Below are 20,854 nucleotides of genomic sequence, written 5' to 3'. Positions count from 1 at the left end.
ACACAGGATCTGTTCAGATGAGGAGTGCTCAAGGGTGCCCTCATAAGAACAGGGTATGATGCTCAACTCATCGACCGCCAGTTCCGATGTGCCACAGCAAGGAACCGTAATGACCTCCTCAGGACACAAGACACATGCTGCAACCGACAGGGTATCTTTCGTTGTCCAGTGCTTCCCAGGAGCCAAACACTACGCCATGTTCTTCACGGCCTGTAATATGTTATCAATGAGGATGAACACCTTGCCACGACCTTCCCCAAGCCTACACTGCTCGCCTTTAAACAACCATCAAAACTCAAACAGATCATTGTTCGCAGCAAACTGCCTGATTTTCAGGCCAATACCATACAACCTTGTCACGGTAGATGCTGCAAGACGTGTCAGAGTGTCGACATGGATACCATCATTACACATGGGGACACCTCCCATTATATATGCAGCAGGTACTCATGTGACTCAGCCAACGTTGTCATACTCTGCAGGCAGGGAGACTTAGCGAGACTGAACAGATGCCAAAACAATGGATGAATGGGCACCACGCAATGATCACCAGACAGGAGTGTTCCCTCCCAGCCAGGGAACGCTTCAGCGTTCCAGGACATTTAACCTCGGACCTTCGGGTGAACATTCTCCAAGGTGGACTTCGGGACAGGCAACAACGCAAAGTGGTCGAGCAGAGGCTGATAGCCAACTTCGGTACCCAGGGGATGGCCTCAACTGGGACCTTGGGTTCATGTCACACTACAGATGAACCCCCTGCGCTATACACTCACTCTCACACACATACAGACGTATACACACACACACACTCCTACATACTCTCACACTCACACAGACCCTCTCTCATTCATAAGCTCTCTCTCATACGCACACACATGCACCTCAAGCACCCATCCCCACGCACGCACCCTCTCACTGACTTATACCCCATCATACTAACACACACACTTGACCAAGCTTACACACACACTTTTTCACATGCTTCCAGTCACATGCACACACCCACTCTGTCTCTCTCCTGCATGCACACACATATGTTTATGGTGTGAATTTGTATTTGCAGAATTAGATTTGATTTTGCTCAATAACAGCATAAATCCATGTCAGATTCTGTAAGCCCCACTTTCGGAATAGAATTGACTCAACATTAGTACAGACATTACCTTCACACATTTAATGCATTGTCTGAGCCACAATGACACCTATTATTAGATAAACTGACACCATCTTGAGAATGTAATTCTTTACATATTAAAGAACTGAAACCACCATATCCCATTCTAAAAGATGAAAGACGTAATCTAAATTAGTTTGAGAACTATAACCTGGTGATGTGTGATTTTTAACTAAAGTTGTTTAATATATCATTACAACTCCACGACACTGTAACCCTTTTGCTATACATTCTGTGTCGTATGGTCACAACCACCTGGTGAAGGAGCAGCACTCCGAAAGCTAGTGCTTCCAAATAAACCTGTTGGACTATAACCCGGTGTTGTATGATTTTTAACTTTGTCCACCCCAGTCCAACACCGGCATCTCCAAATTATATTTCCCAGGAGTTGGGAAGGAACTAACGCCTCCATCCCAACCTCTCACGCCTTGCTGCCCCCTCCCCCACTGTCACCATCAGACTCTTTGAAAGTACAATGCATTTTGTTACTTACCTGAGAGGACAGGCAGGAGCCCTTCCTTTCCGTTCATGTCCCAACACAGTTTACATAAAGTGAAGTGCAGGTGACTGGAAGTCCATCAGCCAAGGTACCCACAGCAAGCTCTCACAAACCACAGGGAAGGAACTGACTGGGTCATCTGCCTCAGTCATGTTGGCTCCAAGATAAATATTGGAGGGTACACTGGCTGAGAGCTGCGCTCTAATTTATTGAAATGATGCCTTTATAATCTTACGAGCCCACCAGAGAGGGCAGACCCTTTATCAGAAAGATATTGTCTCTGCCAGTACAGCACTGGCACAGCACCTCACTAAGAATGCCTGCTCGCTCCTCGTCCTCAAATCTCCAGGCAGGGACTGCAACTCACTGCCCATCCAACTGAGGCTATATCCTAAATACAACCCTCATCACATTTCTGCCTTACGATTTATAAGGCCATGATTTATGTAGGCCATTCAGCCCATCGAGTCTGCTCTGCCATTCACTGAGGTCATGGCTGATCAGATTATCCTCCCCTCCGCATTCCTGCCTTTTGCCCACCCACTCCTGGTTAAACATCTGTCTCTCACAATCTTGAAAACACTTAATGACCCAGCCTCAACAGCCCTCTGTGGTCACGAATTCCACAGGTTCGCAGCCCTCTGAGAGAAGCAATCCTTCCTCAGCTCTGCCCCTCCTCTGGCCCCCTCCTTACTCTAACATGATGCCCTCTGGTCATAAGGGCCCCCCCCCCCCCCCCCCCAAGCTGTTCACGGTGTTGCAGTTGCGGCCTGACTAGTTTTCTTTTTTTTGTGCAGAGCTTTGAGGACCCTAGATGCATTGACGGTCAAGATGATCTTCAGTGGGTCATCAGTGAGTATCAGCAAACGAAACGTAGCCATTGGGATCTCCGCTGTCAACTCCACAAATTACACTGGCACTTCCTTCACTGTGGGATCCCAGAATGGAGACTCGGAGCTTGAGGTAAGGCACTGTGACCGGAACAGGCAACATGATGTTGTCAGGGTTTGAGCTACCCTGCGAGCAGCTGGGGCTATTTTCCCTGGAGCGTCGGAGGCTGAGCGGTGACCTCATAGAGGTTTGTATAAAATCATAAAGGGTGTGGATAGGGTAAATAGACAAGGTCTTTTCGCTGGGGTGGGTGAGTCCAGAACTAGAGGGCATAGGTTTAGGGTGAGAAGGGAAACGTTTGCAAGGGACCTAAGGGGCAACCTTTTCATGCAGAGGGTGGTACGGGTATGGAATGAGCTGCCAGAGGAAGTGATGGAGTCTGGTACAATTACAGCATTTAACAGACATTTGGATAGGTACATGAATAGGAAGGGTATAGAGGGATATGGGCCATGTGCTGGCAAATGGGACTAAATTAGGTTGGGATATTTGATCAGCATGGATGAGTTGGACTGAAGTGGCTGTTTTCGTGCTGTACATGTCTATGACTCTATGTGGAGGACATCACTCATTGCAAACATTTATTTTAAATTCAATGGAAGCCAATGTTTATCACCCATTAGGAATTGCTCTTAGAAAGGTGGTGGTAAGTCCCCTTGTTGCAAAATGCCAAGGGGTTTGCTAGGCCATTTGAGAGAGTAGGTAAATGTCAGTATCATTGCTGAGAGGAGATTAGGGCAGCATATTGGCTCAGTGGTTAGCACTGCTGCCTCACAGTGCCAGGGACTCGGGTTTGATTCCAGCCTCAGGCACCTGTCTATGTGAAGCTTCCACGTTCTCCCTGTGTCTGCGTGAGTTTCCTCCCACACTTCAAAGATGTACTGGTTAGGTGGATTCACTATGTTGAATTTCCCACAGTGTCCAGGAATGTGCAGGCTAAATGCATTGGCCATGATAAATATGAACTAATGCGCATAGGGAGGGGGGGGGGGCTGGGTCTGGGTGGGATGCTCCTTGGAGGTTTGCTGCAGACTTGATGGACCGAATAGTCTCTTTCTGGACTGTAGGGCTTCTATGATAAAAGGATTTCTTCACTCAGAGAGTTAGAGGTCTGTGGAGTTCCCACCTTGAGGGGACTGAGTTGATCAATCTCGTTAGGACTGGGTTAGGTAGAATGTTGGATAGACAACCAAGTCAGGCGTCATGGGAGAGGGGGGAAATAGGCAAGAAAAGGGAATTGAGGCCACAGCCAGATCAGCTGTAACTTTATTGAAGAGTGGAACGGACTCGAGGGGCCGAATGGCCTATTCCTGTTCCTAATTCTTGTTTTATGTGGGCATAGAGTCACATGTAGGCCACACCAGATAAGGTTGGCAGATTTCCTTCCCTAAAGGATATTAGTGAACCGTATGGATGCTGATTACCATCAGATTGGTTAAGGTAGTTATTGTTGAGTATCATGTTATTTTTGTCTTTGATTATTTGAATTTAACTTCCCCAGCTGCTTTGGGTGAGATTTAAAATCCCATCATTGAACTATTTTTTCATAGTGTTTGGAGTCTCAACATCACGATATTTGGACAGGATGTTGGTGAGGCCTCTTCTGGAGCACTGTGTATAGTTCTGGTCACCCTGTTATAGGAGGGATATTATCAAACTGGAGAAGGTGCAGAGAATACTTACCAGGATGTTACCAGAACTTGAGGCTTGAGACAAAGGGAAAAGCTGGATAGGCTGCGACTTCTTTCCCTGGAGTGCAGGAGGTTGAGGGCTGACCTTATCGAGGTTTATATTATCCTGAGGGGTACCGATAAGGTGAGCAGTAACGGTCTTTTCCCTAGGGTGGGGGAGTTCAAAACCTGGAGGGCATATTTTTACAGGGAGAGAAGAAAGGTTTAAAAGGGACCCGAGGTGCAACTATTTCACACTGTGGGTGCTTCATACATAGAGTCATAGAGATGTACAGCATGGAAACAGACCTTTCGGTCCAACCCGTCCACGCTGACCAGATATCCCAACCCAATCTAGTGCCAGCACCTGGCCTGTATCCTTCCAAACCCTTCCTATTCATATACCCATCCAAATGCCTCTTAAATGTTGCAATTGTACCACATCCTCTGGCAGCTCATTCCAGACACTAACCACCCTCTGTGTGAAAAGGATGCCCCTGAGGTCTCTTTTATATCTTTCCCCTCTCACCCTAAACCTATGCCCTCTAGTTCTGGACTTCCTGACCCTAGGGAAAAGATTTTGCCTATTTACCCTATCCATGCCCCTTATAATTTTGTAAACCTCTATAAGGTCACCCCTCAGCCTCTGACACTATAAGGAAAACAGCCCCAGCCTGTTCAGCCTCTCCCTGTAGCTCAAATCCTCCAACCCTGGCAACATACTTGTAAATCATTTCTGAACCCTTTCAAGTTTTGCAACATCTTTCCGATAGGAAGGAGACCAGAATTGCACACAATATTCCAACAGTGGCCTAACCAATGTCCTGTACAGCCGCATGGTTATAACATGTAAAACATATTTGGACAGGTACATAAATATGAGAGGTTTGGAGGAATATGAGCCAAACGCAGACAAGTGGGATTAGTTTAATTTGGGAAATGTGGGTGGCATGGACGAGATGGACCAAAGGGCCTGTTTCTGTGCTGTATGACTCTACGACCAGAGTATGCATGCTTCAGGAATGTCTCTGTCATGATCGGTATAATCATATAATAGGTGCAGTGGTAGTGCCCCTCCTTGTGAGGCAGAAGGCCCAGGTTCAAGTCATACCTGTTGCAGAGGTGTCAGAACATAAGTGGACAGATTGACTGAAAGTACCGATTGCAACCTGGCTGCTATCCCCGCCTTGATGTGTTTCCCCTCTGTGAGTGGTGGGTGGGGGGAGGAGGTGGGAGAGGACTGGGGGTGATTGATGAGATTACATGCTCTGAACCCCTCTGTTGTTGCAGTATGATTAATGCCCCCACCCTTCTTGTCCGCAGCCAAATTTTAATGGGGATCCACATGGCGAAGCCTTGGCAGGGATCACGTTACCACCTGGCCTTTTCGAGCATCTGACAGCCGATGAGCTCAGTATGGTGTCGAGGATTCAGTTCGCTTTCTTCAGTAAAACAGGACTCTTTCAGGTAAGCGAGCCACATTCGGCATGTCTACCTGACGAACGTCATGCATGAAGATAGATTTCCAAAGCTCCCTCTCCCTTGCCACTATAACTTCATCTCCAATTCTCATCCCCTTCCTCCACCTTTCCTGCCATTGCCTTACATTGTATCCTGGCGGGTGACATTGATACAGTTACCCATCCGGCCTCTCACCCATGGAACCAGTGTACAGCTTGGCGCTAGTGTTTGCCAAGCTTTTGACACATTAGAGGCAGTTCAGCAGAGGCCTATGCAATGGGACAGGGGCCCTGGATAGAAATCAGGAGCAGGACTTCTGCTTCATGTCATTTTCTATCCCTTGGAACACAGAGAGATACATATGAACAACAAATTAGGAGCAGAAGTGGCCCTTTGGCCCCGTCAGTCTGCTGTTTTGACACAATGCCACACGTGAGGCTGCTGAATAAAGTAAGAGGCCCACGGTGTTAGGAGCATGGACAGAGGATTGGCAGAGAGTAGGGATCAAGGGTCTTTTTTCAGGATGGCAGCCGGTGAGTGGAGTTCCACAGGAATCTGCGATGGGACCACTATTCACATGATGCATTAACGATCTGGACAAAGGAATTGAGGGTGTTGCTATTAGGTTTGTAGATGACACAAAGATTGGAGGAGCAGGTAGTATTGAGGAAGTGGGAAGGCTGCAGAAGGACTTGGGCAGACTAGCAATGCGTCAAAGAAATGGCAGATGGAATATAATGTGGGGAAGTTTGAGGTTATACACTTCGGTAGGAAGAATAGAGGCACAGACTATTTTCTAAATGAGGAAAGGATTCGGAAATCTGAAGCACAAAGGGATTTAGGAGCCCTAGTTCAGAATTCTTTTAAGGTTAACATTCAGGTTCAGTTGGCAGTTAGGAAGGCAAATACAATATAAGCGTTCATTTCAAAATGACTAGAGTACAAGACAGAGCTGTACTGCTGAGGCTGAATAAGGCTCTGGTCAGACTATGTTTGGAATTTTGTGAGCAGTTTTGGGACCCGTATCTATGGATATGTTGGTATTGGAGACAGTCCAGAGGAGGTTTACAAGAATGATCTTGGGATGAAGGGCTTGTCACATGAGGAGTGGTTGATGACTCTGGGTCTGTACTCACTGGTGTTGAGAAGGATTTGTGGGATCTCATTGAAACTTACAGGATACTGAGAAGCCTGGATAGTGTGGACATGGAGAAGATGTTTAGATCAGAGTGGTGCTGGAAAAGCACAGTAGGTCAGGCAGTATCCGAGGAGCAGGAAAATTGACATTTCGGTACTTTTGCCCGAAACGTCAATTTTCCCTTTTGCCCGAAACGTCAATTTTCCCAGCACTGTCCCCATGGCCTGTCCTACCTGCCAATCTCCCTTCCTACCTATCCGCTCCACCATCCCCTCTGACCTATCACCTCCATCCCCATCCCCAATCACCTATTGTATTCTTTGCTACCTTCCCCCACCCTCCTCTCTGACCTGTCACTTCCATCCCCATCCCCATTCACCTGTTGTACTCTTTGCTACCTTCTCCCCAGCCCCACCTCCTCCCATTTATTTCTCCACCCTGGAGGCTTCCTGCCTGTATTCCTCATGAAGGGCTTTTGCCCAAAACGTCGATTTTCCATCCTCATCCATGGAGAAGCTGTTTCCAATAATAGGAAGGAATAAGACCCAAGGACATGAATGGGGACATGAATAGGGAGGGTTTAGAGGGATATGGGCCAAGTGCTGGTAAATGGGACTGGATTAATTTAGGATATCTGGTTGGCATGAACAAGTTGAACTGAAGGGTCTGTTTCAGTGCCGTACATTTTCATGACTCTATGAGTAAAAATCTGTGGAAAAGAATTCCACAGATTCAGAGATGAAATACCTCATCATCTCTGTCATAAATGTGTGACCCCCTCATTCTGGATGATGCCCTCTGGACCTCGACTCTCCCATGAGGGGAAACATCCTTTCCATACTTACCCTGTCAAGTCCCCGAAGAAACCTGTATGTTTTGATAAGTTCGTCCTGATTTCTGCCAAGAATCCCCTTGGATCTCCCCAGGAAAGAGACTGTGGGGATTTAAAAATGACAAGATGACCCTTTTGAACTGAGATGGGGAGGAATTTCTTCAGCCAGAGGGTGGTGACTCTGTGGAGCTCACTGCTACAGAAGCCTGTGGAGGCCAAGTCATTGAGTGTATTTAAGACAGAGATAGATAGGTTCTTGATGAGTAGGGAGATTAAGGGTTACAGGGAGAAGACTGAAGAACGGGGTTGAGAAACATATCAGTCATGATCAAATGGTGAATCAAACTCAATGGGCCGAATGGCCTGATTCTGCTCCAATATTTCATGGCCTTCTGCTTCTGCAACATTTTGAGTCTCATCCGAGTGTTTCTTGTCTAATTTAATAGGATTCAGGAGCATTGAAGCTCCTGAGTTTTGTGATTGCCAGCAGTGTGGGGAACATCAGCATCAGCAATCTCTCTGAACCAGTCAGGATCCGAATTAAACACAGACAGCATGAGGTATGATCAATTTCCATTATTCACATTCCTGATAATACCATTAACCAGAAACGTAACTGAACCAGTGGCATAAATATTGTGCTTGAAATAACAGGTCAGAAATATTGAATTTTCTCATGGTGACCCAGGTCCTGTCTTTCTGAGGCCTGACCACCATCTCCAAAGCACAGGTCAGGCATGTGATGGAATCCTACCCATTTGACTGGATGGGTGCAGCTCCAACAACATTCACAAAGCTCAACACCATTCAGCTCAAAGTAGCCCGCTTGATGGACACCACATTCACGAACATCCACTCCCTCCACCAGACACACACTGTGGTAGCAGTGCGTACCATCTACAAGATGCACTGCAGCAACTCACCACCATGAGGAGACAATGGTCTAGTGTTATTATCACTAGACTATTAATCCACAGAATGAGGTGACATTCCAGGGACCTGAGTATGAATCCTAGGTAAAAACAATGACTGCAGATGCTGGAAACCAGATTCTGGATTAGTGGTGCTGGAAGAGCACAGCAGTTCAGGCAGCATCCGAGGAACAGGAAAATCGATGTTTCGGCCAAAAGCCCTTCATCAGGAATACAGGCAGAGAGCATGAAGGGTGGAGAGATAAGTGAGAGGAGAGTGGGGATGGGGAGAAAGTAGCATAGCTTCAGGGCAGAGGAATCCAGAAACTGCTGTGCTCTTCCAGCACCATTGATCCAGAATCTGGTTTCCAGCATCTGCAGTCATTGGTTTTACCTCGTTGATTTTAACCCTACTGCAAGGATGCCTGCCTTGAAGAAGTTTTCCTCCTCTCTCTACAAGAATCTCAGGGAGTCCCTCTCCCACTGCAACTCCCAGGTCATTTCCTCTGCCCTGAAGCTATGCTACTTTCTCCCCACCCCCACCCTCCTCTCACTTATCTCTCCACACTTCAGGCTCTCTGCCTGTATTCCTGGTGAAGGGCTTTTGCCCGAAATGTCAATTTTACTGCTCCTTGGATGCTGCCTGAACTGCTGTGCTCTTCCAGTACCACTAATCCAGAATCTGAGTATGAATCCTGCCATGGCAGATGTTGGACTTTGAAATGAATAAAAATACTGGAATTACGAGTTTAATGAGTCCATTTTTGGGAGGAAAAATCCACCTGGCATTGCCAATGACTTCTTGAGAAGGAAATCTGCCCTTTCCTTACTTGGTCTGACCCACAGCAATGTGGTTGACTCTTCACTTCCCTCTGGGCAATTAGGGATGGGCAATAAGTGCTGGCTGAGCCAGTGATGCCTACATCCAATGAATGAATTAAAAATAAACACCACTTTCCCAGCCTGGAGGACAAGGAGCAGTAGACACAGGGGCAGCACCATCTGCACATTTGCTGTCGTCAATCAGTCAGCTGAACATACTTGGAACAACCATGTCTTGGATAGATCAAAATTCTGGAACTCATTCCCTAACAGGGGCATTTAAAATATATGGGCTCTCTTGGTTCAAGAAGATGGCCCACCATCAGCCTTTCAGGGGCAATTATGGATAGGGAATAAATGTTAACCTTGCCAGTTACATCTACATCCACACCCGAAAGATTTTTCAGCAGGTGACAACACTCAATCTGTAAATACCAACAATATCAAAGTAGTTTTTTTGGTGGTAATATCCTCCCCCTGATCTACTGAAGGTGCTGACACCTATCACCTTCCAGCACAGAATGAGGCTGTTCTACCCTAAACATTAGTGCTAACTCTTTGTATGGGCTGTTCAATTAGTCCCGCTTCCCTATCCTTTCTACAGGAACCCCCTTCAGTTTATGTAATTCCTATTTTGGAAAGCTGCTCTCGAAACCTCTTCTGTGGCTCTTTCAGACACAATATTCTTGATCACAACAGCTTGTGTCATAACAAAAATGAAATAGTGGGGAGGTGACGGGCAAGTGGTATTATCACTGGACTGTTAATCGAGACACCCAGATAATGCTCTGGATTGCTGAGTTTAAATCCTGCCACAGCAGATGGTAGAATTTAAATTCAGTAAAAGAAAATCTGGAATGAAGAGTCTAACAATGGCTATGAATCCATAATTGGAAAAAAAAACCTATCTTTTTCACTAATGCCCTTTTGAGAAGGAAACTGCCTTCCTTACCTGGTCTGGCCTACATGTGACTCCAGATCCACAGCAATGTGATTGACTCTTAACTGCCCCCTGTGCAATTAGGGATGGGCAATAAATACTGCACTAGGCAGCGATGCCCTCATCCCATGAATGAATAAAGAAAATAAAATCCCCTCTACTTCGTTTCCCAATTTTACCTCATTGTGAGGTAACCGCTGGTTACTGACCCTTCTACCAATGGAACCAGTTTCTCTTGACCTTCTTCATCAAAACCTTTTCATGGGTTTCAAACACCTCTATTAATTCCAGCTCACAGCCTGCTGTAAACCAAGATTTGGAGATGCCGGTGTTGGACTGGGGTGTACAAAGTTAAAAATCACACAACACCAGGTTATAGTCCAACAGGTTTAATTGGAAGCACACTAGCTTTCGGAGTGCTGCTCCTTCAGCTGATGACAATCACCTGATAAAGGAGCGGCACCCCAAAAGCTAGTGCTTCCAATTAAACCTGTTGGACTATAACCTGGTGTTGTGTGATTTTTAACTGCTGTAAACCGAGGAACATTCTGCGGATTCAGTACCAAGAACTATCAGGTGGTGTCACTGTTGTGAGTTGTCCATTCCAGGCGCTCGCCCTCACCACCTGTAGGATTTTAGCAGTACTGCAACTTGCAATTGAACTGTCAATTGGAGTCTTGCGGCTGTCAAGCATTTATTGAGACGTTGGCTAAATCTTTTGGTGATTTGAATCAGGACTGGGCTTTTAATCCTAAATCAGGAACACCTCATGCAACACTTTGCACTCCAGCTCTCCACCCTTTGCCATTGCAATCTTTGTACAGTACCAGTTTCTGCCAATTTATTCCTATATCTCCCCTTCTGATCTTCCATTCGTGTGCTTCAGCTTATCGAAAACCCTGTGAGGTATATTTTGTCCTGCACTAAATCTCTTGAACCATCACACTATCATCCCTGATCTCCCTATTGGCCCCTGGATCTGCAAGGTTTGTCATAGAATCATACAGCACGGTCTAACTCGCCCATGCCAGCCAGATATCCTAAATTATTCTAGTCCCATTTGCCAGCACTTGGCCCATATCCCTCTAAACCCTTCCTATTCATATCCTCAACCAGATGCCTTTTAAATATTGTCATTATACCAGCCTCCACAACTTCCTCTGGCATGTATGGATCATTCCATACATGCACCACCCTCTGGGTGGAAAAGTTATCCCTTAGGTCCCATTCTAATCTTTCCCCTCTCACTTATGTCCTCTAGTTTTGGACTCCCCTACCCTGGGGAAAAGGCCTTGGCCATTCCACACTGGAGGGAATCTAATCTAATCTATCAATGCCCCTCATGATTCTATAAACCTCTATAAGGTCACCCCTCAGCCTCCGATACTCCAGGGAAAACAGCCCCAGCCTGTTCAGCCTCTCCCCATAGCTCAAACCCTTCAAGCCTGGCAATGCTCTTGCAAATCGTTTCTGGACTCTTTCAACTTTAACAACAACTTTCTGATAGCAGGGAGAATTTTTGTACTTAAAATCATTGCCTCGCTATATCTCCCCAGCACTGCAGTGCATTCCAAATGCTCACCAACCATTTACTCACTGCTCCCTTGGATGCACCTCACCAGGATGTAGCTTTCAGTCTCATGCCTTTGCTTTGAGGTTTTTGCTGGGATCTCACCTACCTCTTGTCCAATTGTTATAAATCTCAAAACCTCTTTTCCCATCCATGTCTCTGCATTGTCTTTTCATGGCTTGGCGTTCATTCCCCTGATGCACATACTCCTAATCTTTTTAATTAGAGTTTAATTATGATTTTTGTAATGTTATTCTCATGTTTGCTTTTTGTTTTATGCTAGCCACTGAGACCAGGCATCCAAACTCAATCCGACACTTGAGACACAGAAGTGTGCATCTTGCCCTTTATTAACCCTCCATTTGGCTGTTTTATTCGCTCTCCTACACCTCTGGTCAATTTGATTCTGGGTCTTACAGAGGTTTATCACAGAATCGCAGAAGGGTTACTGTGCGACGGAACGCCATTCTGTCCCTTGTGCCGAAACGAGCTTCATTATGTTGTGCTAATCTCTTGCTTTTTCTCCCTTTTGCCTTATGTCTATCCAAATAACTGTCCACTTGAAAGCTTCAATTGGACCTGTCTCCATCACCATTTGTAAGTGGTGTGTCCTAAACCGTAACTACTCGCTGATTGGAAAACCTTTTTCTCACTTCAGCCTTGCTTCTTTTGCACATCTCCTTCAATGTGCACCCTCTTCCTCCTGTTCCTTTTACAAGTGGGCTCTCCCTGTCCAGCCGCCTCACGATTTTGAAAACCTCTATCCCCTCTTGGCCTTCTCGTCCCCAGGGAAAGCAGTCCCAACGTCTTCAATCTATCCTCTTCACTGATGTTCCTCATTCCTGATAGCATTCTTGTGAATCGCTTCTGCACTCTCTCACATCTTTCCTGGGATGTGGAGCCCACAACAGGACAGAGCCCTCCAGCTGAGGTCTAACCTGTACCTTGAACAATTTCAGTATCACCTCCTTGCTCTTGTACTCTGTGCCCTTATTTATAAAACTGAGCAAACTGGCCCTGTTTATGTTTGCTGAGTGATTTAATGGTATTGCTGCACACCTCCTTGAAAAATAAATCAGACTTCTCTTCCCGCTCACCCCACCCTTTATCTTCTATCCACGCAAAGAAATCCCCAGGTCATGTGTCCCATGGAGTCCTTCCCCATTTCGCTGAATACTCTGATATGCCAGTAAGGACTGGGCTGGAGGAGGTCTGAGGAAATTCTCAGCAACTATGCAGTAGTTAAACAAGTGTCAACCATACCTTAGCGGGTAGCAATCTCCTCCTTTTGAGTTGGGAGTTGGTTTGTTCGCGTCCCTGCTTTGAGCAGGTCATCTAGGCTGGGAGCTCCAGTGTAGTACTGAGCGAATGCTGCACTGTTAGAGCCTTCCTTCCACTAATATGGAGCAGGGATCCAAAGAAAAATAAGGGAGTCCTCCCTGCTGGTGTCCCGGCCAGTGTGTATGCATCTCTTCAGAAATATCACTAATTGGCAAAATATCAGCTTATCATCAGCTTGCTGTTTGTAGGACCTGTGTGTGTGTAGGAGAAGCTCGCTTTGTCATCTTTATTACACATTTCAGCTATTTGTAAAGCAGAGTTCATTTCAATTAGTTATAAAGCACTTGGGGGAACCTAAATTGATAAGAGGCAGTGTATAATTACCAAGTGTCTTTTGTAAAGAAAAATGATTTCCACTCTGTTGGAAGCCTGTGTCTGACTGACAGCTCAGAGTCTTGTATTTCTGTGCTCTTGTTGTTCGACAGGAGGATGTTCGGCCACAGTGTGCCTTCTGGGATTTAACATTGAAGAGTAAGTATGAGATTTATTTGTCGTCATTTTTGCAACCAAGTACAATGGAAATGGGACCAGCGCATCTTGAAGGACCACAGTTTTTTTTCCCCAAAATAAGCCATCCTCGTGCCAGGGGTAGCACTCCATCCTGCCTCATTCACCAATCCCCCCCACTTGGTTTTGGTTTCTCCTCACTGGTTAATGTTCAGAGTTCCTGCTCAAATGATGAAATTAGAATCCCTTACAGTGTGGGCGTAGACCATTCGGCCTATTGAGTCCACACTGAACCTCTGAAGAGCATCCCACCCAGACCCACCATTATAATCCACCTAACCTACACACTTTCAGACTGTGGGAGGAAACTGGAGCACCCGGAGGAAACCCACGCAGACACTGGGAGTACGTGCAAACTCCACACAGACAGATGCCTGAGGCTGGAATTGAACCGGATCCCTGGCACTATGAGGCAGCAGAGCTAACCACTGAGCCATTGTGCCACATACTTTTCTGTCCGATCTTGGATTGTCGCAATTAGTTGACAAGTAATAATTCAGTTCATCTGCCTTACCTTAGAATTCAGAAAGGTTTAAGAGAGCAGGCAACCAAGTAAGGGTCAGATGGAACATTACGTGGGGAGCTGTGGGGCTAGTCATTTTGGTGGGGAAAATGAAAAAGCCCACGTTTAAAAAAATGAGGCATTGATAAATCATGAAGATTTGTAATGTTCTTGTGCAAGGAAGGCAGAAAACATTAGCACGGGAGACACAGAAAATAATTGGGAAGGCAAATAGTATTTAGGCCTTGAACACAAGGAGATTGGAGTAGAGGACACTGTCTGCTGCTTTGACCTTGTTTCTGTTTAATGCTTTATTCCTGTAGATGGCAGCGGTGGCTGGAATATTCAAGGTTGTCAAGTGGATTCCGATTCCAGTGTGAACGAAACCATTTGCCTGTGTGATCACCTCACGCACTTTGGAGTCCTTCTGGTAAGCTTTCTCCCTGCAATCAGTTAGAGAAAAGGGAACAAAAGTCAATTGAATCCACAATGTCCTTTAGCATTAATGAGGGACCCACCCTCATCTGTTCTGGCCTGGGTACGTGACTTGCTTTTATTCACTCATAAGAGGTGGGCATCGCTGGCTGGGCTACCATTTATTGTCTGTCCCTAGTTGCTCCTTGAGAAGGTGGGGGTGAGGTCCCTTCTTGAACCCCTGCAGTCCACCAGCTGAGGATTGACCCACAATGCCATTAGGGAGAGAATTCCAGGATTTTGATCCAGTGCTGGTGAAGGAACAGCGATATATTTCCAAATGACTTGGAGGGGGATTCCAGTCCTGCACTACATAATTAACTCAAAAATGGCCTTTGAAGAACTCTTGAGTTACTGATCTGAGTAAAGATGGCTGGGGGTGGAGATTGGTTTGACGCATGTAGAATGTTTGGAGGATTTGATGGGGTAGATGAACCCAGCTCCCCATGGCTGCCGGAACAAGGAAGGGGAGGGAGAAGGGTGGGGAAGGGCACAGTGTTAGAGTCAGGATGTTGAGGGATAATATCAGGAAGCACTTCTTCACACTTGTAAAGACTTTACCTTCTCGCCATCCCTCACACGCTGCCCCCCCGCCCAAAAAAAAAACAAAAGATAGTCAGCTAGAATCTTAAATTGGTCAATGTTTACCTGCCAAGTGTCACAGAACCACAGTGGTGTTAGAGAAAACAGATTGCCAATGACCTCATTGAATGGTTATAAATATTCACAAGCCAGTGTGTTCAGAGATATTATGACACTCCTCTGGAGCAAGGGGAGACTTGTACCTTGGCAGGGACAGCACAAATTGCCACAAGTGCCCTTCGTGACAATTGAGAGTCACTAGATTCACAAGGACATAAGAGCTAGGATCAGGAGTAGGCCATCTGGCCCCTTGTGCCCACTCCACCATACAATAAGATCATGGCTGATCTTTCCAGGGAGGAGAAAGTGAGGACTGCAGATGCTGGAGTACCAGAGTTGAAGAATATGGTGCTGGAAAAACACAACAGGCCAAGCAGCATCCGAGGAGCAGGAGAATCAACGTTTCGGGCATAAGCCCTTCTTCAGGAATGAGGCTGGTGTGCCAAGCCAGCTGAGATAAAAGGTAGGGAGGAGGGGATTTGGGGGAGGGATGCTGGGAATACGATAGGTGGAAGGAGGTGAGGTGAGGGTGATAGGCAGAAGAGGGGGTGGGGGCGGAGAGATCGGGAAGAAGATTGCAGATCAAGAGGGCAGTGCTGACTCCGAGGGTTGGGACTGAGATAAGGTGGGGGGAGGGGAAATGAAGAAACTGGAGAAATCTACATTCATCCCGTGTGGTTGGAGGGTTCCTAGGCGGAAGATGAGGCGCTCTTCCTCCAGGCTTCGTGTGGCCAGGGTCTGGCGATGGAGGAGGCCAAGGACCTGCATGTCATTGGCAGAGTGGGAGATAACACCTCCTCCCACCCTGCCCCCTGTAAAAATGCCATCCCATATTTTCCTCCGCCTCCGCCGCATCTACTCCCAGGAGGACCAATTCTACTACCGAACAACTCAAATGGCCTCCTTCTTCAAAGACCACAATTTCCCCCCCGACGTGATCGACAATGCTCTCCACCGTATCTCCTCCACTTCCCGCACCTCCACCCTTGAACCCCGCCCCTCCAATCGCCACCAGGACAGAACCCCACTGGTCCTCACCTTCCACCCCACCAACCTCCGGATACATCGTATCATCCTCCGTCATTTCTGCCACCTCCAGACAGACCCCACCACTAGGGATATATTTCCCTCCCCTCCCCTATCAGCATTCCGTAAAGACCACTCCTTCCGCGACTCCCTCGTCAGGTCCACACCCCCAACCAACCCAACCTCCACTCCCGGCACCTTCCCCTGCAACCGCAAGAAATGCAAAACTTGCTCCCACACCTCCCCCCTCACCTCCCTCCAAGGCCCCAATGGATCCTTCCATATCCGTCGCAAATTCACCTGCACCTCCACACACATCATTTACTGTATCCGCTGCACCCGATGTGGTCTCCTCTACATTGGGGAGACAGGCCGCCTACTTGCGGAACGTTTCAGGGAACACCTCTGGGACACCCGCACCAACCAACCCAACCGCCCCATTTTCCGCCTCATCTTCCGCCTAGGAACCCTCCAACCACAAGGGATGAATGTAGATTTCTCCAGCTTCCTCATTTCTCCTCCCCCCACTTTTTCTCAGACCCAACCCTCGGACTCAGCACCGTCTTCTTGACCTGCAATCTTCTTCCTGACCTCTCCGCCCCCAACCCTCTCCTGCCTATCACCCTCACCCTCACCTCCTTCCACCTATCATATTCCCAGCGCCACTCCCCCAAATTCCCTCCCCCCTACCTTATATCTCAGCCGGCTTGGCACACCAGCTTCATTCCTGAAGAAGGGCTTATGCCCGAAACGTTGATTCTCCTGCTCCTCGGATGCTGCCTGGCCTCCTGTGTTTTTCCAGCACCACGTTTTTCAACTCTGATCTTTTCAGGGCCTCACCTCCATTTACCCACCCTCTCACCATAACCCTTAATTCCTTTACTGTCCAGACATTTGGATAGGTATATGTATAGGAAAGGTTTGGAGGGATATGGGCCAGGAGCAGGCAGGTGGGACTAGTTTAGTTTGGGATTATGTTCGACATGGACTGGTTGGACCGAAGGGTCTGTTTCTGTGCTGTATGACTGTACAACTCTGTGACTGTATAGAAATCTATCGACGTTTGCCTCAAAAACATTAAACGAGATAGCCTCAACTGCTTCACTGGGCGGGGAATTCCACAGATTCACAACCCTTTGGGCGAAAAAGTTCCTTGTCAACTCCGTCCTGAATCCTGCTCCCCCATTATTTCGAGGCTATGCCCCCTTGTTCTAGTTTCAACCTCCCAGCTTCTATCTGATTGTGTGAGAAACATTCACCGTGCCTTCATTGCGTTCAAAGGAGCAAAGGTACTTTGGGAGAGGAATAATGAATACCTTTATGTACATGTCAGATTCTTGGAAGAAACTATTAACTAGAAGCTGTAAATGTGATTTTTGTTCTCTGGCCAAGGATCCCTTCTGTCGAAAGTTCTTAATGCCCAGATAGCACCCTGTCCAACAAAGTATAACATTGTGAAAAGCCTCTGGTTACAATTTTATTTATTTTGCTTCCAGGACATCTCAGGAACTGCACCACAAATAGATCCTCTGAACACAAAGATTCTGACCTTCATCACTCATATAGGATGTGGTATTTCAGCCATCTTTTCAGCAACTACGTTGTTAACATACGTGGCCTTTGAGTGAGTGAATTTTAAAAGGAACTCTTGTTTCGAAAGAGAAGCTTGGTTTGCCACCTTTATTACCCAGGTAGCTTTGCGCTCCACAGAGGAAGAGCTAAGACAGTCAGGAACACTGATTCCTATCTCCCCCTGTCGGATATCCATTCAGATCAGCAACTTTATCGGGTTCCCTTTGCCTAAATGGGACAGAAAACCAGAAATTCTGGGGATGTGCAGGCTGGCTTTATTGGCCTGAACATCGAGATCAGCTTAAATGTACCCACCAAAAACCGAACGAGCTATGGATGCTTTTAATCAGAAACAAACCCAGAAATGGCTGGAAAAGCTCAACAGGCCTGGCAGCCCTGTTCAAGAGAAACCATAGTTAATGTTTCAGCTTGAGTGGCACTTCCTCAGAATGGTTATTTTATTTTGTAGTCCTGCAGACTGAAGGAGGAACGGTTAACTGAGGGAGGGGAGGAGACCCACAGTATATTGGAGTTCTGGGAATGAGATGAGTGAGTGTGGTAGACAGCATGCCAGGTCTTGAGAAACACAGTGAAGATATACTGAGAGAATTTGCATTTGCATAGCACCTTTCACATGTGCAGGATGCCCCAAAGCATGTTGCAGCTAATGAAGTACTTTTCAAGTGTTGCCGCTGTTGTAATGGGATGAATGTTTATAGAAAATTGCTATTCCATTTAGGATCTTGGGAAGGAACTAGTTTTGGTAAAGGGTTTGATTTTCTGATCTGCAAAGATATCTTTTCTTTGAAGGGTCAGAAATATGTTTCTTTTAGCAATGGGTCAAAACAGCATTTCCAAGAAATTTAATTATTAAAGCTAAATGACTACATAAGCTACCTGGGTGAGATGGCTACTAGAACACTTATTAAATTGAGATAGATCCAACTGCAGGATCAATTCAGAAGAAAAGATCCAAACTGGCAGATATGCATTTAGTAGCCATCAAATGTTCAACATAATTGTTAAAAGCCTTGACATTTCTTCATAAAGTTAATTGAGAAAGGTCAGTGATTAGGCTGTGTCAGTGTGTCTCGGAGAAAGAGAGGAAGAGAATCCCATCTCCTGACCATGCTGAAATCTGCTGAAAGAAAACACTTGCAATCTCATTCGTTGAGTAAGAAATTTAAAAAAATAAGGATAGAAAAGATACTATCTCATTGGGGTTGAGTGTCTGTAAAGGACATTGCTGCGAAAAAGGGTTGACTTATTTTATTTTTTGTTTGTGATAAGGTGCTTCTAAATTTCTAATAGATAGCTTTGTTCTTTTTCCTTTCTTTTGCGCAAGAAACTTCTGTTCTCTTGTCAAAAGTACACTGGCAGCCTCTTGTAATTTTTGATGACTGACCACCGTGATAAGTTACAAATTATGGCCTAATAAGCCAGATTTTACTCTGGAATCTGACTTGTCCAGTATAACCACGACGTGGAGGTGCCGGTGTTTGACTGGGGTGGACGAAGTCTGAAGTCAAGTGTGTTTGAAATCACAAGCTTTTGAAGTGCTGCTCCTTCATCAGGTGAAGTGACTTCACCTGATGAAGGGGCAGAGCTTCAAAAGCTTATGATTTCAAACACATCTGTTGAACTGTAACCTAGTGTCATGTGACTTCTGACGGTATAACCGTCAGTTGGGACCTTCACGGCAGGAACAAGGAAGTCATGCAGAACAAACTTAAGTTCAACGTTTTTCTTGTCTATCATCTAGGAAGCTGCGGCGGGATTACCCATCCAAGATTTTGATGAACCTGAGTACTGCACTTTTCCTCCTAAACCTAACGTTCCTGCTCGATGGCTGGATTGCCTCATTCAACATTCCTGGATTGTGCATTGCTGTTGCAGCGTTCCTTCACTTTTTCCTGCTTGCCTCCTTCACCTGGATGGGATTGGAGGCTGTTCACATGTACATAGCCCTGGTGAAGGTCTTTAACACATACATCCGAAAATACATGCTCAAGTTCTGTATCATTGGATGGGGTAAGTTCGATTGGCACTATCGATTCGACACTATTTGTGATGTCTTTTCCAAATGTTTTCAACTGTTCTCAGACCATGAGCAATGCTGGAAAGGTTTGGTATAGTGTTGTAGTTTTTTTAATGATTTATATCAATGATTAGTCTAGCTATATAATTAGCGATGGTATTTCAGGAAGCTAGGAGCAGGATATGTCAAGGGAAAACTCTCCACAAGTTGGAGACACACCTGGCACATAGGAAGTTGGTTGTGAGTGTTGGAGATCAATCATCTCAGCTCCAGGACATCTCTGCAGGAGGTCCTCAGGGTAGTGTCTTAGGCCCAACCATCTTCAGCTGCTTTATCAATGACCTTCCCTCCATCGCAAGGTCATAAATAAGGATACTTGGCAATAATTACACAATGTTCAGCACCATGCATGATTCCTCAGGTACTGAAGCATTCCATGTCCAAATGCAGCAAGATCTGGACAATATCCAGGTTTGGGCTGACAAGTGACAAGTAACACTAACACCACACAAATGCCAGGCTATGACCATCACCAACAAGTGAGAATCTAATCATCATCCCCTGACATTCAGTGGTATCACCATTACTGAATCCCCCACTGTCAAGATCATGGGGCATTACCATTGACCAGAAATGGACCAGACTAGTCATATAAGTTATGTGGCTACATGAGCAGGTCAGAGACCAGGAATTCTTCAGTGACTAACTTACCTCCTGACTCCCCAAAGCCTGTCCACCATCTGCAAGGCACATGTCAGGAGTGTGATGGAATACTCCCCACTTGCCTGGATGAGTGTAACGTGCAAAACCTTTAAGAACTATCTTAATGACAAGTTGAAACACC

At 46.2% G+C, this 20,854-nt stretch overlaps 1 protein-coding gene across 11 annotated transcripts in view; it reads left to right on the top strand.

The window, feature by feature from the left end:
- Positions 1 to 20,854, top strand: part of adgrg6 (adhesion G protein-coupled receptor G6) — a 131,316-nt gene that overhangs the window by 91,325 nt on the left and 19,137 nt on the right. For all 11 annotated transcript variants that reach the window (XM_087991124.1, XM_087991118.1, XM_087991120.1 and 8 more), the window contains 7 exons: positions 2,471 to 2,636; positions 5,558 to 5,701; positions 8,112 to 8,225; positions 13,675 to 13,720; positions 14,582 to 14,688; positions 17,897 to 18,024; positions 19,735 to 20,003. In XM_087991124.1, the coding sequence (XP_087847250.1) occupies positions 2,471 to 2,636; positions 5,558 to 5,701; positions 8,112 to 8,225; positions 13,675 to 13,720; positions 14,582 to 14,688; positions 17,897 to 18,024; positions 19,735 to 20,003 (974 nt within the window). The remainder of the gene's footprint in view (positions 1 to 2,470; positions 2,637 to 5,557; positions 5,702 to 8,111; positions 8,226 to 13,674; positions 13,721 to 14,581; positions 14,689 to 17,896; positions 18,025 to 19,734; positions 20,004 to 20,854) is intronic.

This window comes from Chiloscyllium plagiosum, unplaced genomic scaffold, assembly GCF_037043375.1.
Source record: "Chiloscyllium plagiosum isolate Xiang-an unplaced genomic scaffold, Cpla_swu_hap1 HiC_scaffold_10, whole genome shotgun sequence".
Lineage (NCBI taxonomy): Eukaryota > Metazoa > Chordata > Chondrichthyes > Orectolobiformes > Hemiscylliidae > Chiloscyllium > Chiloscyllium plagiosum.
The sequence above is the reverse complement of the archived record's forward strand: the minus strand, read 5'-3'. Positions and strand labels throughout refer to the sequence as shown.